The 17403-nt window shown below is 37.2% G+C and overlaps 1 protein-coding gene across 1 annotated transcript in view; it reads left to right on the top strand.

The window, feature by feature from the left end:
- ntf3 (neurotrophin 3) overlaps positions 1-16205 on the top strand; it is a 28701-nt gene extending 12496 nt beyond the window's left edge. The window contains exon 2 of the mRNA XM_053508519.1: positions 12255-16205. Coding sequence (XP_053364494.1) covers positions 12255-13043 — 789 coding nt within the window. The 3' untranslated portion in view covers positions 13044-16205. The remainder of the gene's footprint in view (positions 1-12254) is intronic.
- Positions 16206-17403: the final 1198 nt, after the last annotated feature.

Here is a 17403-nt window from a genome sequence, read left to right as displayed (position 1 = left end):
GGAATTGGACACGGGAGAAAATTGGGGGGAAAAAAAACAAGAAACAGCATATGTTTGTAAAAGTATGAAATCATAAATCTCTTCAAACCTGTCAAAATTTGATGTCTCTAAAGTGATATGTACATATTTAAGTCTTCAGTGTTGTGCTGCTTGGTTATCTTGGTGTGTGTGTTTGGGGGGGGGGGGGGGGTTCTTGATTGTTAATCTAGGCATACAGTGTTTGCAGACTGTAGGAGGTGTTTAGCAGGTTAAGGTTGTTTTTTGCAATGGAACTAGCACTACTTAAAGCTAGACTGTTAACGAATTCAACGAATGGGCGTACAGTACTGTTAACCCCCATAGTGGCTAGTCATCCCAGTGTCAGTCAAATGCTCTTTTGCTGCGAACATAAGTGTTTCTTGGATGCATGTAGTGACCGTGTAAGTATCAGACGCTCTACCAGGAACTAGCAGCCGGAATTGCAAGATTAGAGTCAGATGTGCACTTATTTGCATGAGCCATGGAAATGTGTGTTTCCCTTCCCAATTTAATATATTGCACACAGTGATGAGCTGTAATAAATTAGGTTAAATCTTAAAGGCTGCCAGGCTGTGACGAACAGGACCGGGTCTGACACCCAATGGTTTACCGGGTGTTGCTATTCCTGTCACTGTTGTCATTTGTAACATGTTGTAACATACTAGCTTTTCGAACACTCAAAATACTTGCCTCTGGGGTGTTCTATCTATGGTCCCAGTAAGTCACTCAGATGTTCAGACCTAAACTATAGTCTCAAGGACCGTTGGAGGTATTTAAAAGAGAAAGAGAGAGAATTTATGGGATCTGAAATGTATTAAGTGGCTTAGACAGAAACATGATGTTTCCATCCCAGGTAAACCTTCTGTACCTACTGTACTGCAGTAACAGCATGCCCTGAGATGTAGAGCTCAGATAATACAATTATCCGATGGGTGTTTAAAGCTCACAAAGTGTTAAGCCTTTGTGGCTGGTCTTAGGGCATGTGTGTAGCCAGTGAAGAACACCCACGCAGCAAAATCCATGCACATGCATTTATGTCCAGCTGGACTTTGGTAAGAACACTTGACCTTACTCCGAGTGCATCACATAACAGCTGAACACTTTCTGCTGGTAGAAAAGCCTCCTTTGCAGCCTATTGGAGCATACCACAACCTAACTCAAACAACACACCAAAGATCTGGAAATCTTAAACTGCTGTGTGTTAAACGCCTAACAGGGCTGTCAATATTAACGCGTTAACGCATGCGATTAATCTAGAAATTTAATATATTACTATTTTTTGTTAACACAAATTAATTGTATGGTTTGACCTTAATGGCTTCCTATAATTGCAGCGCAGTTACCTGGCTGTGTGTGATAACGGCATGTTTAACACAGATAATAAGATGACTGTGGAAACATCACCAGGTGTGCTGAATGGCAAGTTTTATTGCAAAAAGCTTCTAGATTCTAAAGTTTGGATGAAACCAAAGTGCTCGAGCAAACTTTACAGGAAACTTTTTACAAGCACGGTCACCACTATAAACACGGTCACCACTATAGATGTGATATGTGAATATGATTGCTGCTGCAATGAGTTTATCATGTTAATGATTACGATATTTACCCATTTTGTCATGCATTTCTTTATTCCAACATCGCATGTTTATAATACAAGTAAATCTCAAAGTATTAAAGTATTTTGATTATAAGTAAAAGTATTTGATTTAAAGTATTTTTAAATCATGATTAATCGTGATTACATAAGTTGACAGTGTAGACATCTACCTGTAGTAGCTGCTTTCACGCTAGTTATAATATATTTTATTGCTCCCCCTTCAATTCTTTACTGCTAGCCAAAATCATTATTATTAATCTTGGTCCATACTCCAGTATAATTAATTGCACATTTAAAAACAAAAAAGTGGCAGTATGCCTTTGCCGGTTTGTGAGCCTCAAGTAAACACAAAGAATAAGAGAACAAATAATTCAACCACTCATGCTATGCCTGATATAATATATGTCCTGAAAAGTCACACATCTCACATGCTTTTCTAGTTCAGAAGATTGCTGCGTGCTGCACACACGTGAAAATATGTGATGACAATGTGTTCTAAACAGCAGCCTGATTAAGTACAGGTGAAAGCACACTACATTTATAAAAAGGAAGTTTTGTCAGTATACTGGAGTTATGATCGGTCTGCCTGCTTTATGTCTGAAACTCTGGCCTCTCAGGAACTCCTTTAATGGACCATGGACATGTGGAAATGGCTTGGAACAAGGACTGTATGGGGAATGAGGCAATGACTCCCAGCCGACTTCCTGTAAAGTGGAAGTCTTGTTCATGAACAATTGTGTGTGCAGTTCCCACAGACAGATGCGTCTCTTCCATAAGTTGGCAACAAGTAATCTGAGTTTCGGCGATAAGGCGTTCCACTCACTGAGCGTTCACGGGAATGACCGCAGTGGGCTCCGAGCCACCTCGGACGGAATAGTATTTCACAGAAGTACAGCCTCCCTTACAACATTTGCACCATTCATAAGTTTTACTGTGGCTAAGAATCTCATCAACGTACTGTTTGAAGTCTTCTATAAATGTCAATCGGTTTTACGCCTTCATCACAAGAAGTTTCATCATAAGTCCCGGTTTGGTTTGAACAGCCATCATAAATGACTGAGAATATGACAATACAAATACAGACTTTAATACTGTAACCTATGTCTGAGAATGCGACTGCTTTATGGGTATTTAAGTAGTGATGATATAACCTTTAGTAAAATACAGTACAGGTGTACAGTAGCAAACAATTAAAATAAAACTTACATTAACGATGCGGAAGAACCAGTTTCTCCTTTTCACACTCTAAAAGGTTGTGGGCTCTTGACTTTTAATGACATTTTTATTACATCATAGCTAACAGGGTAGTGAAACAAGAAGTGATATTAAATCATTTATATTATTAATAATTATATCATGCATTATTAAACTTATTAAACAAGTTATTTTTCTACATCGATTGCCTAAATGGTAAATGCAGCAACTTGAATATTTATGCAGAATAAGTTTGAACTTTTAAGAATTGTTATCTAATAAAAAGTAATAAATAGACAGGCAGCACACACCGTTTATAAATTATCACAAGGTTCATGTTATATAATTTAACATTACTCAGTAGCCTTTTCTTAGATTAGATCGATGGCCCGGGATGTTGTTGTGAGTGTCAATTGTGCATGACTAAACCTTTTTTAATTCCCCATAGCTAGTGGTTTTACTTGACTTTTCAGGTTTTCTAAAAGCTATTTAACAACAGGTCCCTTGTGTTTAGGCAGAGCTGTGAAGCATTCGACTGGGTGGCTTGGCACATTCCCCCCCTGCTGCTCTAAGTCCGGCTGCCAGGTTGCTTTAAGAAAAACATTCTTTTGATCCGCTGATGATCAGTCCACTCCTGCAGCTATTCCTGCTGCCATTCACCCCTGACACATGTGACTACATGCTGTTTGTTGCATAATTCCAAGTTCTCTCATCAAAGACACATTGTTGGCAGGTTTGAAATACCTCAGGGCTCTGCAAAAAAAATTTAAAGCAGCAAAGTAAAGTTCAAATGAAAGGCATGGACCTCAGATTGCATTTTCTGGTATGCATGCTAGCGTATGATCTGTTATGTTTTCACTTATAACAGCTTATGAGTGAAACATTAATCCTGAAGAGGGAAATTATGGTTGAAAGGAGCTTTATACTGTTTGCGATCACCCAGCCTATGAATGACAGTGTCTATGTAGATTTTAGTGTCTACATACTTTATTCGCGCTTTCCCATTTACCCTGGAGTTAATCGCTGTCCTGATGTACTGATACAGAGGCTCATTCCAGGCACTTGAAAGACTCTGCTTTGGCTTGGCAAACAGATCATGCAAGGAAACTGCCTAGAGTAATGGACTCAGTAATTCACCAGGTAAATGCAACCAGTTACTTGCACATCATATGATTGATATTGCCACAGAATGATTAATGACGAATAGGAAGGTTATAAAACAGGCATTTCAAAGCCAGGCTTTCGGCTTACTTTTGCAACCCTATAATCTCTTAATGGCTGTGAATGTACTAAACCTGTCAAACAATAAGTAAACCTGATTGAATTAGAAATAGAAAAGGTTTTGTATTGGGCCTTTATAAACTAAAATGCACATGTAGGGTGTGACTGTCATGCCCACTTTACTGCTGAGATGAAACCCTCAAGCATAAACCAATTAAGTATGCTGTATGATTTTAAAAGCGAGATAAAAGCTGTGCTGCAAAGATAATTTCCTTAACATCAGCTGACTTAGAGGATTTTGGCTGATGTACAGTACGCGTCAAAATATACAGTACTGAAATGAAAAGATGAACAATATTACCTTGTTGTCAGCTGGGAGTTTATTTCTCCTGAAAGAAACTAACATACACACTGTTAGCCTGCTTATTTACCACGGTATGCGTAATGTAAGTGTTCGGAGTGTGTGTGCACCGCCTCGCTGTAGACAGGGCTCATACCGTTCATGCAGATTCTCAACCCGGATTCCCGGAAGGTTGCTGCAAACTCAGAGGTCTTGGCGGCGGAGTTCTTGGCAGATCTTCGCAGTTGAACACACTCTCCGTTAACGTTCCCCACAAGTAGGCAAGATCGGGCGAATGGGACGGGTATGGGAAGAAAATGTTCTGCCACCTTTTTCAAACTCCCTGTTCATGAGAGACCCAGTTCTAACAACAACTGCACAACTCAACTTCCTTTTTACTACTGGGAACATGTACGGCTGACAAACGCACGTTAGGGTTGCATGAGTTTCAGTACTGCATATTTTGGCGAATACTGTACATGTGTAGCTTACAGTTTGGGGATTTAAAAATGATTTAAAAACACTTCAGATTAAGACAGCTGTATGGAACTTATGATGTTTCCTTTCTGATGTTTGAGCACCAGTGGGGATCAATTAAAATGGAAATTGTCCTTAGACAAAAAACAACAACAGACAGTACATACATCATATTGCTAATGTGCAACAATAAAACAAAACTTCCTCGATAATCCTTGTCCTCTTACTGGAACAGTTCCTTGGCACCACCTTCTTATTTATTGCATTTGTAAATCTGGTCGTCATCTCTGCACATCTGTGCTCTTTCGAGGCTTCCATTTCCTCTGATTATGCAACAGGATGACAGATGAGAGAGAGAGAATCACTGTGCCCTATGATAATTAAGACAAATTTGGAAACTGTTCTGAAAGGAAGCAAACTATCCTGACAGTCCTTAATTAATCCTAATTACATTATAACACTACTGATAATTTAGAGAAATTGATAGCCATGATAGCAAATGTTGTTCAAGAAATTTTGTGCATACAGTATGAAAACAAATCTAAGAGTTGGAACCAGTCATACAGCATTAGAGTATTGTAAGTAATGTGCTCGCCTTTCAATTTTGACATGTACATGTGTCAAGTTGTTGTGCGGATCAAATGGACGACCCCTTGACGGGAGCAGCCGAAGGAAAAACACAATATAAATATATTTTTGTTTATAAATATATTTTTTCACACTGATTCATATTATTAAACTAAGTTTAATATAACACAAAGATAACCAGAGTAAATATACTGTAAAAACTTTCTCTATGTGAAAAAGTAATTGCCCCTAAAACCTAAAAACTGGTTAAACCCCCATTAATACTGGTTAAACCCCCATTAATACTGGTTAAACCCCCATTAATACTGGTTAAACCCCCAGCAATAACTGCGATCAAGTGTTTGTAATAACTGGTAACGAGTGTTTCACATCGCTGTTCCCTATCTGCCACATTGAAGGGTTCTCAAGTATAAAGACTAGGCCACGGTTTGACTAGGCCACTTCAAAATCTTTTTTTAAGCCAATCAGAGGTAAACTTTTGGTGTGTTTTGGTGTGTTTTGGTGTGTTTTGGTATTATTGTCTTGCTGCCTACCCTAGGTGCGCTTGAACTTAAAGTCACAAACTGTTTGCCGGACATTCTCCTTTAGGATTTTTTTAGTGCAGAATTAATTTTTTACATTAATTATGGGAAGTCATTCAGCAAAGCAGCCCTAGACCATCACACTACCACAACCATGTTTGACTGCTGGTATGATGTTCTTTTTATGAAATGCTGTGTTGATTTTATGCCAACTTTTGACTTATTAGTCCTTAAAATATTTGACCAACAGATTTAGAGAGAATTAAGATGTTTTTGTCAAATGTACGAAAAGACGGGCCAGTTGTTATTTTTGGTCAGTGGTGGCTTTGCCCTGAAACTCTCCCATGGATGTTGTTTTTGCCCTGTACATAAACAAAGTAACCTGTGAACCTAATCACACATTGATAAACAACTAATAAGATTTTGCTCTTTATCTAGTCCCATATCAAATTTCCGTATGCGTTGTATACAAACTGTAATAATACTGTACATCTTCATTTTAAAGCATGTTTTTCTTTATTTTTTTCTTCTTTGGGCGTTTATGTAACAACTTCAGCAGCAGCCTCATCTCCCCTTTCGTCTGTTCCAACCACTCAGCATTCAGCATCACCAGGATACTAACCAATCTTTTATTATCTGCACCTGTTTCTCACTGGTTCCTTGTTATTATGCTTGAACGATTCATAGATCAATGAGTGGCTTAACAAGCAAAAAAACATTCCTCTGAAGAAAGCCTGAAGAACTATTTCTCAAGACATCATTAAAAAATGAAGACATTATAGCTCCTTCTAAGCAAAATATGAATGAATGAGGGGGGGAATTTTACAAGACTGGTGATTTAAAATCTTTTGGAACAGATGTTTTTAAAATCATTTTCATTAAAGTGTGGATGATTGAAAACAGTCACTACCATTTAATAGGTTTGTGCACAATATAAACCCTGCATCCCTGTGTGCGAGGACAAGTATTCACTGCTGTACAGCTAATCTCAATTTAACTTACAAACTTCCTGCTTATATACCACTTAAAGCACAAACGGCACTGATCTGTGCCAGAAACACAACTTAATGACCGGTTAAAAAACAAAACAGTAGATGGAAATTAACAGGGAGGCTTCAGACACTAAGCTATGCATATGAGCTTTCGTATACGTCAAGTAGAACCAAGTTATCATTAGTATTAAAAGATATACGTTTACCGTTATTAAACTCATAAAATGTTTACTTTATGAGTATGATTTGGTTATAGACACAACCCAAACCCAAGCATAAAAACATGTGATCATATGAATCTGTGCTACATGTTAGCCTGCCTGACCCATTTTTTTTTGTTTTTGCTTAGCCATGTTTATATAGTTGGTTAAAATTAGCCTGTGCTTTAAAGAGGGATGTTTATCTATATTGCACAATCCTGACCCATATATACTGTATATATTTATTCATTAAAACATAGTAATTAAAAAAGGCTATACAGTAAATGATCTGTGCTTTTAAGCAAACCCATATGGTTGACAGCAGAATCACAATGTAATTGCAGTGTTTTTTTTGGGGGGGGGGATTTTATATTGGTTGTGAAATTTTTTTTGGAGTCTGTGTTCTCATAAAATGCATTACTGAAAAAGCCATGTTATTATTTTGAGCCACAAAGACAGGAGTACAGTGACTGACTTTACTGATTAGGATGATAAAAGCGTATTATATCTTGTGCTGTGTGTTTCTCTAACACGCCAATCTAAGGAGACATCTTTTATTAATTTAGCCAGTACAGTATAATATATTGGAAATCTGACATCACCCAATATGTGATCTGCTGCCTGTAATGTGACGTCGAAAATATTTATTTTTTAAGTATATTTGATTTTATATTAGTCAATTTATAAATTTAATGAGATTACATGCCAGGTGACCCTGATAAACAGAGATGATTTATAGACATAAACACACACACTCATGCACATAAGGCCTGCTGCTGTGAGTCCTTATACTGTATTGCCTTTTGAGCTAAAAATGAACTCTTTTACTTGATCTCATATTTTTGGTTGGAATTCATCCTCCCACAACAAAGACATCCAAATGGATACAAGAAGAACATACTTAAAATAACTATCTTTCCTGTTCAGCAGCCCAAGCAAGAAGGCTACTGCCTTACAAAACCAATCTTTAATTACGTAACGCCCAAAACAATTGCCATGGACAGGAGGTCTCTGAATTCCCAGTTCTTTCATATGTGCCTCATTTCAAAGTTTCACATGGTAAAGTTATAAATCACAGTATGGGAAGTGCTAGTGAAAGTAGATATATACACACAGGGTTCTCAGAGGTCTGGGAGGCCCAAGTGTATGTGGTTTCATAACTCAACAGTGTGACAGGCCCCGTTTATGCCAAATGACCTTTTGATGTACCAGCTGTAGCCACTGACTGCCTTTAACCTATTGGTCTTAATGTATCACCATCATCATTAGTTGAGCTCTGACACTGGGACTGTAGGTTCAGCATCATCCTCGGTCAATTAAAAGAAGTCCCAATTAAAGAGATCTATCACTGATTTGAAAGGGTTTTGTTACACCTGCGAAGAAAAGTTGTTGCTGTGAAAGAGTAAGGTGAAATGTGTTAGAAATAAATGAGAAAACATAATGCAAATGAATTAGAAAAAATCTCAGCCTCGTGTTGAGTCAAAGCTGAAAATGATTTATAAGCAGTCAAAAAATTCAAATAAACACGTCAAAAGAACTCATGCTAAAAATAGTTGAAAGAGACAGGTTAAGCAGCCTTTTGGGCTCAAAGGTTACATACATTATGATGTAAATACTATAGCAAGCACACCATGTACTGCACACTGAATGTTTCAATGAGGTGGAGTCGGTAGGATACTGATACACACAGACTTTATTTAACAGATCCATATCAGCAATTAGAATCATAATCAAGCTAGACAGAGCGGAAACACTAGATAAATAGGCTAGCAGAATTCAAATAATCTAAGCAGGGACCAACAATAGTCAACACTTGACTTCACTTTAATACTAATTGTATACTTCACTAATGCTTTGGCATGGTGAGTTAATATATCCATCAACACTTGGAGCATCAGGATGTGAGAAAGTTTAGACAATAGCCTCTGACTATGAATAACAGTTTATAAGGGTATTAGCCACAGTATTAACATCTTGACTATTAATTCTATTAATGAACAACATAGCTTAACTCATTCTGTTAATTAATACAATCTCTTGTAGTGTTTTTGCAGACAATGTATAGGTTAACTTCAGTTATTGGTATATGGTATACCACAGTCTATCCCTATGTACTTAAATTGATCAGACTCCTGTCACTATACTCATCATGCCAATAAATCAGGTTCATTTTGTTCAGCAGCTTCGTGGACCTGACTTTAAACTGAGAATTGTATTAAGTTACTTAAATAGCCTAGTCTGGTTAAAAATTGTGTACATGAAGACAATAATTCATTTCCTTATGTACTAAAAATGACAACATGTATTACTTGATCACTATGAAAACATTAAGTATAAACAGTTACTTATTTATAGAGCTTATAAGAAGGTTTTATTACAGATTTTGGCATGGTTACTGAGCATGTTCGGTAGATAGCCAGTAAAAAGTTGCAGTTGATTTAATCCCCCATCATTCTCCTTAGAACTGAACTGAACTGAACTGAAATGAACCTTATTGAAGAGCATTTGAATGACTGGAAAGATAGCGGGTAGTGCCTCTACAGCTTGTAGTTGATACGGTAGACCTTAAAGAGCCTATGACCAACATAAGAGTGGCTAAATATACCACTGGAATGAGTTAGGTCTGTTACAAATCCATGTATAGAGGAGATGCATGAATGTACAGACTAGGTATCATCTTAAACTAGATGATCATCAAATTTAGATTCTTAGCAGATTTGCATTTTTATCTAGTGTCTTCGTTCTTCCAGCACAACCTCATCTGCTGTATCATAAATCCTTTCTGTGAAATAGTTCAGATTTGAAATAAATATCTCCGACTCTGGGTGGCACGGTGGTGTCGTGGTTAGTGCTGTCGCCTTGTACCTTCAGGGTCTGGGTTCGATTCCCGTCTCTGTGTGCATGCAGTTTGCATGTTCTCTCCGTGCTTGATGGATTTACTCTGGTTTCCTACCACAGTCCAAAGACATGTAGGTTAGGCTGATTGGCATTTCCAAATTGCCTGTAGTGTGTGTATGGGACAGTATGTGTGTGTGCCCTGCGGTGGATTGGCACCCTGTCTAGGGTGTACCCCACCTCGTGCCCTAAGCCTCCTGGGATAGGCTCCAGGTCGCTGCGACCCTGAACACAGGATAAAGCTAAGTAAGCGAGTGATCTCTGACTCCTACTTTTTTTGTCAACAAAAACAACCGGAAGAATCTAAATGTTTAACAATGGCTCTAGGACTGCAGGTAACACTGTGTATCAAGACGTTAATTTACATGATTACCTGTTTCCCTAGCATGTCTAAGGAAATTAATGATGATGGGGCCAGCGTAGCAAAGGGCTAAGCCAAGCTATATACAATTACTATGTACTTATAGCATGCATGGTAGGGGAGAAGGCAATTTCTCCATATCCTGATTCAATTAAAGGCATTAAATACTTTAAAGCTAATGGAACCCAAAGAAACAGACTATTTATGTTTTACATTTATGGTATTCAACTGTCTGGAAGCTGCGTGTGGGTATATACCTTCCTTTTCCTTTCCCCAAAGAAGAAACTGGCAGATAGAAAAGTTGTCTGTGGAATGAGGCCTTGTTGAAGGGCTTCCTAGATTTAATCATCAATATACTTGGACTGCAAGAGAGGTGGGAAGTCAGTTAAGTGTGGAGTTGACCTTTTTGGAGCAAGTTTTTGCTTAATTTATTATTATTTTTTTTAAGTCCTTAATATCTGTGGACTTTTTAATCTCAGGATGAAAAAAAAAAACCTTAGTTTGTCCATTTTAAAGTACGTGGCTATAGAAAACCCAGAATAAAACAACCCACATTATTTAAAAGTCTAAACAAAGAAGGTAGAAAATCTTAAAATGGGATAAAAATCAGATTTAAATCCAATCACAAGAACAACAACGAGGTGACAGTCAGCTTTGTCTCAAAAACACTTGTAATAACCAGGACGTCCCTTCTTGGCATGGGTTTCTGCTGTTGTGGACATGGCTTATGGAGCTGCAGGCATACCTTTTGTAATGTAAGAGGTCAAGAGATTATTTATGATTTGGTATAGTGTGTCACATAAGCTCATGAACCATTTTATCAGTGCAGAAATGGATTATCATTATTATTATGGATATGTCCTCACACCAGGTGCCTAAGACCACCATAATAGTGGATATTAGCATCATTGGAACAAATTAAGTCAATTACAAACTCTATGGATAGATAAAGTGAATGAATGTACACATTAAATATCATCTTTAGGATGGTGTAAGGTGAAGATGTTAGAAGATAGAAGATGTAGGTTTGTGTGACATGGGTCATGGAGTTTTCTCCAAATGGTCTGCCTTCAAACAAAGCTAGAAAGATGAAATGCGAAATTATTTATTTCCATTAACATGAAATTACATCAAAAGAGTCTATGAGAGCTGAGAAAGCACAAGAGTGATTATGGTAGCGAATTCATATATATGAATATTTGCTGTTTACAGAATAGGGTCCCGTTTGATAAAGTGAATAAAAAGTCCATCTAGAGTCACAGTGTCAAGTTCAAGTCAGTTCTCTCTGTGCATCATCCTGGAGGACCTTAAAGTAGAGGGTAGAATTCTGTTAAGGTAGGTTGCAAAGATATTGTCACAGAGGGATTATCAGCCTGTCAACTGAAATCAAGAGGTCTTGTTCTACAGTCTTTTCTCACTTGTTCATGATCAAAGGGAGATGAAGGGAAACTGAACATACCTCCTCTTACTGATGTTCCCAAATCACTGAGGCCATCTCTAAGGCTCTATCCCTGAATAGAGCTACTGTGTGAGTGTGGTTAGATCCAAGATCTAAAAAGAGCATCATTAGAACCCACATATTACATAACATTAACTATTCACCAATATGCAAAACAATATGATACATACAGCATAAACCTGTCACAGAAGCTTAAACCCAAATGCAAAGTCATACACAATTTTCCTACTGCCACACTTTACTACTGATTTTCATGTATAATAATGGATTATACACAATACTGTGATTTAACTATGAAAAAACAGGAGGGACTATTAAATATTTATTTGCAATTCATGAAACTTTTCTTTTTTTTTTGTCTCTAAAGATGCTTTTTTCTTTCTCACTGCAGATCTTACAGGTGAATCTAGTGATGTCCATCCTTCTGTACGTGATATTCCTCACGTACCTATACTGTGTCTCCATCACTGAAATGAACAAGCAGCGGCCCACACAGGACCCTATAAACACGCTTATTGTCAAGCTACTGCAGGCTGACATAAGTCGCAGCCGACAGAAGCAAGATGAGGGGAACCAAGATACACCCGTGCCCACTTCCTTCACTGCACCCACACATATGGAACACCCCCAGCATGTCAGCCCATCTGCCTATCAGTCTAGGAGGGCTATGGCCGATGAGCTACTGAGACAGCAAAAGCGCTATAACTCACCGCGAGTGTTACTGAGCGAGCGGCCACCCCTGCAACCCCCACCGCTATACCTCATGGACGACTTCGAGGGTGCTCGGGACATTCAGAGTACTAATAAAACCCGCCAGAAGCGTTATGCCGAGCACAAGAGCTACCGTGGTGAGTACTCGGTCTGTGACAGCATGAGCCATTGGGTAACAGACAAGACCACAGCAGTGGACATCCATGGAGTCGAGGTTTCTGTGCTCACAGAGGTGGAGATAAAACGGTCGATTATGAAGCAATACTTTTATGAGACAACCTGCCAAAACAGCATGCCGATTAAGAGTGGCTGCCGAGGCATAGATGAAAAGCACTGGAACTCACAGTGCAAAAACTCACAGACATACGTCCGTGCCCTTACCAAGTTTAAGAACGTGATGAACTGGCGCTGGATACGGATAAACACCTCATGTGTTTGCGCGCTTTCACGCAAACACCGCAAGACGTAAAAATAAAGGCAACCCTGTCCACTATGTTTTCATTTTCCCCTGGGATGTTGTAAATATGGTATAAATTATTATTTAAGTTATATAAATGCATGTAGTCTATATGTGTCTATATTATGTATAAATATATTTGTGTTATTTATTTAAGTGGTTATCTAAGCATATTCTAAAACAGACACATGGATGGACTTAAGACGATCATGGACATACAATGCCACTAGACTAAAAGAGCATTACAGGGTAAAACTATGTGCCTTTCCTAAGCATCTTCACAAACAAAGAGGATGTATCACTCCTTTGGACCTGCATCCTGGGATCAGCTGCAATTGAAGTATAAACTTTAGTGTAATTTCAGTTTAAAAAAAAAAAGATTGTATGCTTACAAAAGCAGAAATTTACCAGTCAAATCCTCATCACGCATCAACAGTATTGCTCCAGTCTGTGCTACTGATTTTGTGCTGTCAGTATGTCTGGGAAAAAAAAGTCATAGTTCAGATGATCTTATTTACTTTGAAGAAAAATGCCACAGAGCGGTTAAGGTTTAGGTGTATCGCAACATGCATGGAATAATTAAGAAATATATATTTTTGTATAACTTGTATACTTGTGCACAGAATGCAATGCATATGGGTATACTGGTCACGCAATTTTATGTACAGAAAAAAGGAGAGCAAATACCAGAAATATGTGGATACCTGTGGAGAGTCCATTTTAGCAATTAGTGGATACTCTGATTTTTATTTTATTTTATTTTTTGGGGGGGAGAGAAGTAGAGATGACCTTTCTATTTACATTTAACATCATGGAATAGAGTGCTGACTGAATAAAGCTTCTTGCCAAATCGAGAAATAATGGATATAAAACCGCTTACCTTAAGCCAACAGATCAGGAATAAACTGGCCGTTATTAACACCTTATGTAGCAGCTTTTAAATTTATTCATGAAGCCATATGGCAACAAATCAAAGAAAGGACTTATGGCTAAATTTTCATTTACAGAAGAACTTGTACTAAGGTGGTGTACATACTGGGATTTGAGTGGCATTAGGAAGATTTACCTTTCTTTGGATTAAGGATTTTTGTACGTGACACATTAAATATGTGAAAGCTAGTCCCTAATTCCAGTATGGTTTTCTTCTTAGTACTTTTCCACCTCTTCTAAGCTACTCCATTGATATTTCCAACATAATTTTTTTTTTCTTTTTTTTTTTTTTCCACTGTTCTATGCTGTTACATCATTTTTTAAATAGAAATGTCTATTGTTCATTTCACAGGGACATCTGACTACCAAAACGTTTCTTTTTGGAACTGGGTACCGTTATATAAAACTGGTTGCAATAGCTTCCATTACTTGTCTGTTCTGTCCGAGTCTATGTTCACACTATACCTCAAATAAGGATATACAATCACAGGAAATGTACCTGGTAAAAGCTTGATCCAGTGTGAGTTATTTTGTGGTCATTATGTCCAACAGGTTGCACACTGGGAAACCATTTACCAAAAACACTGTTTGAATCCCAGGCTTTCTTATTTATTTATTTTTAAAACTATTCACATTCAAATAAAATAGCTGGTGTCCTTTAAAAGAAAGGATTTGTATCATAGCAAGCGGATGCTTTATTTAAGGATGTACCACCTAGAATTTAAGACTTCCAGATGTTACTAATATTCCCCTGACTTTTTAAGAGGATATTGAGCCCGGTAGTCATCATGTTTACATCCTGAAAATTCCATTCGAGTTTCTCATCTGCATTCCAAAATAATAATGTTAGTATCCCAGTCAGGCTATGTACACTTCAATGAATTGTTTCCTTATAGAAATTTTTGTTATTTGTATTATTATGTTCTATTAATAGAGAGACAAAAAAATCCATATATTTGTGAGGACTTGAGTGACGAGTGACTACACAAAAGGGCAAGAAGCTGGTGCTTTACAGCTCAGGGGTCAGCTATGCTTAAACAGGTCCGTTTTGGTATCTCAGGTGACTGTAGTAACAGCCCATAAACATCCCATAGGGTCATTGAAGAGACCCTGCCCCCTATAAATCCATGTGAAATAGTACTGCTGTAGTGTCCTGTAAACCTTTGCTCTTTTAAATGTTTTCAGACAAAGGTCTTCATCAGCTGTGCAAGCAGAGTGCTTAGATAAATAGATAGGGTGTGCAATTTCTTTTTTAAGACCATGAGTGCAAAACTTTATTGTCCATATATGTATTAAAGTATGTGTTGCTATGAAACATGATTAATTATTGTATTGTACTTAAATATGTGTTAATGGTGCGTTTAGAAATACAAAGAAATCTCATGCAAGAGTCTGATCAATCGGATAAGGCTCTCTAGGCCAGTCAAAGTTTCAACACCATTCAGATGTCATCTACCGTTATGAACAGAACCGGTTATGTGCTGTGTTTTTTTTTTTTTGTTTTTTTTTTCCAATGGGATGCCTCCTCCATTTCTATCTGGAACTATATTAAGACAATATTCATAATATAGCAACTCTTATTTCTATATAGAAGCTCTAGAGAATGAGCCTATACATCCATTTCAGCACTTCACTGTTAAGCTGTATTTTACACTGGAGTCTGGAAGGCATGCAGCCATACACACCCCTTGATCTTGCTCATCTTTAGATCATCTTCAATTCATCCAGTGCCACATTCCATCATTTATTGTACTGTGTGTAAAGGCCCTGCTGTTGTAGTGCTTACTGTATACGATTCTTGCTGCTTTAAGAAATTATGATGACCCTGATCATGGAAACCAGTGCAAATGCTGAAATCCAAGGACAAATACGGTTTTTTTTTTCCTTTTTCTTTTTTTCTTACTGATGGATACTTACACCTTTCAAAAGGAGAATGTGCCAAATTGTTTGATTCATGTTCCACCTGATGTTTTAAATGTCATTTTCTATTTGGGTTCGTCAAGACTGAGTTAATTGTGGCTAACAATAGAGCACAATTTAATAATATAAAATTATGTACGTTGGATGTTTTTGTTTAGTGAAGTAGTTTTCGTTTAATCCACAATTACTTGTTTTTGTCCCTCACTTCATTTATCTGGCTAAATATGCTCCATCGTGGTCTATGATACTTGAAGGATCATTGTGAAAAAAAGGCAAACCACTTAAATGCAATGACACTTAAGTCCTGTTTCCGCAAAAGCCTTCTCCGAATAAACTTGTTTTTTTATGATGATTTTGTGATCTGATTTATTATAAATTATGAATGTATTTTATTTAACTAAATTATTTGCTGAGGAACACAAACGAGTACAATAATTCTTCTAATCAGCATGTGACGGGTGCTAATCCAATAAATCACACAGCCATGTGAAACATGTGATCTTTTTGATACCGCCAAATGGAGGATGATTAAAGGTTATTTTGGGTTACAACATTCAGTTCATGAGCCAAACAGTTCAAGCCACTGACGCTAAATGAATGAATAAATAAAAAGGAAGCATAGCATGATGGCGGTCTGGATGGGGTATTAGGTGGAATATGGCTGAAACCAGAAAAAAATTGGAAATATAGAAAGATATACAGCAAATCATCTGGGATAATGGGTGTTAGTCATAAAAATAAATAAAATAAGTTTACATAAAATAAATGAATAGTTTGTGGCAAAATTTAACCTTAACTTAAACTTACAGTAAGATTTAAGAATGAAATAACTTTATTAATCCCAGAGGGAAATTGCTTATTCCTGGTTACAGTCGCTCACGCTTGTTATTTAGTAGAAAGGAAAGAGTAATAAATACGGAAAAATAGTTACTAAATAAAGTACCATAATGCAAAATATTCAAAATTTAATTTAATTCAAAATGATCTCTGTAAGGGTACTGACTTGATTTCATCACATTTTTAAAGGTTTTTGTTACAGATTTTTGATTCCTAACAAATATCAATGGACCCATGTGGGCCTTTATGTCTGTAAGATAGTTACCATTAAAAGTGAATTATGTAACAGCTTCCACTAAATTCCCAATATGGACCACCAGGGACATTAAAGCTCTCTGGTGGCGTCTTATGATTTTATTCCAGCAGGGAAGAATTTAGCATGAGTAGCATGATTTAGCAATCTACAGTACTGTATGTGCAAATGCTGATTAAATTTCAGATTTTGACTTCAAGACAATTTAGGTTTCAGACATACCAGTTTAGACTGTCATCATGTTATAAGAGCCAAAAATAAGCAGAGAATTGCTATAAGGTCATGCATATTCAAAGCATTCAAGTCTAGAGAGTCTTGCTTTAGTAGTTTCCTTGGGTATTAAAAACTGTAGAAGCATTTATTGTTCAACACAGATTATCTAAATAGTTTAATACCATGTGCACAGACATGTAAATAGAGAGGGTGGGTATG

The sequence above is a fragment of the Clarias gariepinus genome, chromosome 12 (assembly GCF_024256425.1).
Source record: "Clarias gariepinus isolate MV-2021 ecotype Netherlands chromosome 12, CGAR_prim_01v2, whole genome shotgun sequence".
Lineage (NCBI taxonomy): Eukaryota > Metazoa > Chordata > Actinopteri > Siluriformes > Clariidae > Clarias > Clarias gariepinus.
Note: the sequence above shows the minus strand (reverse complement) of the source record. Positions and strands in the feature narration are given on the sequence as shown.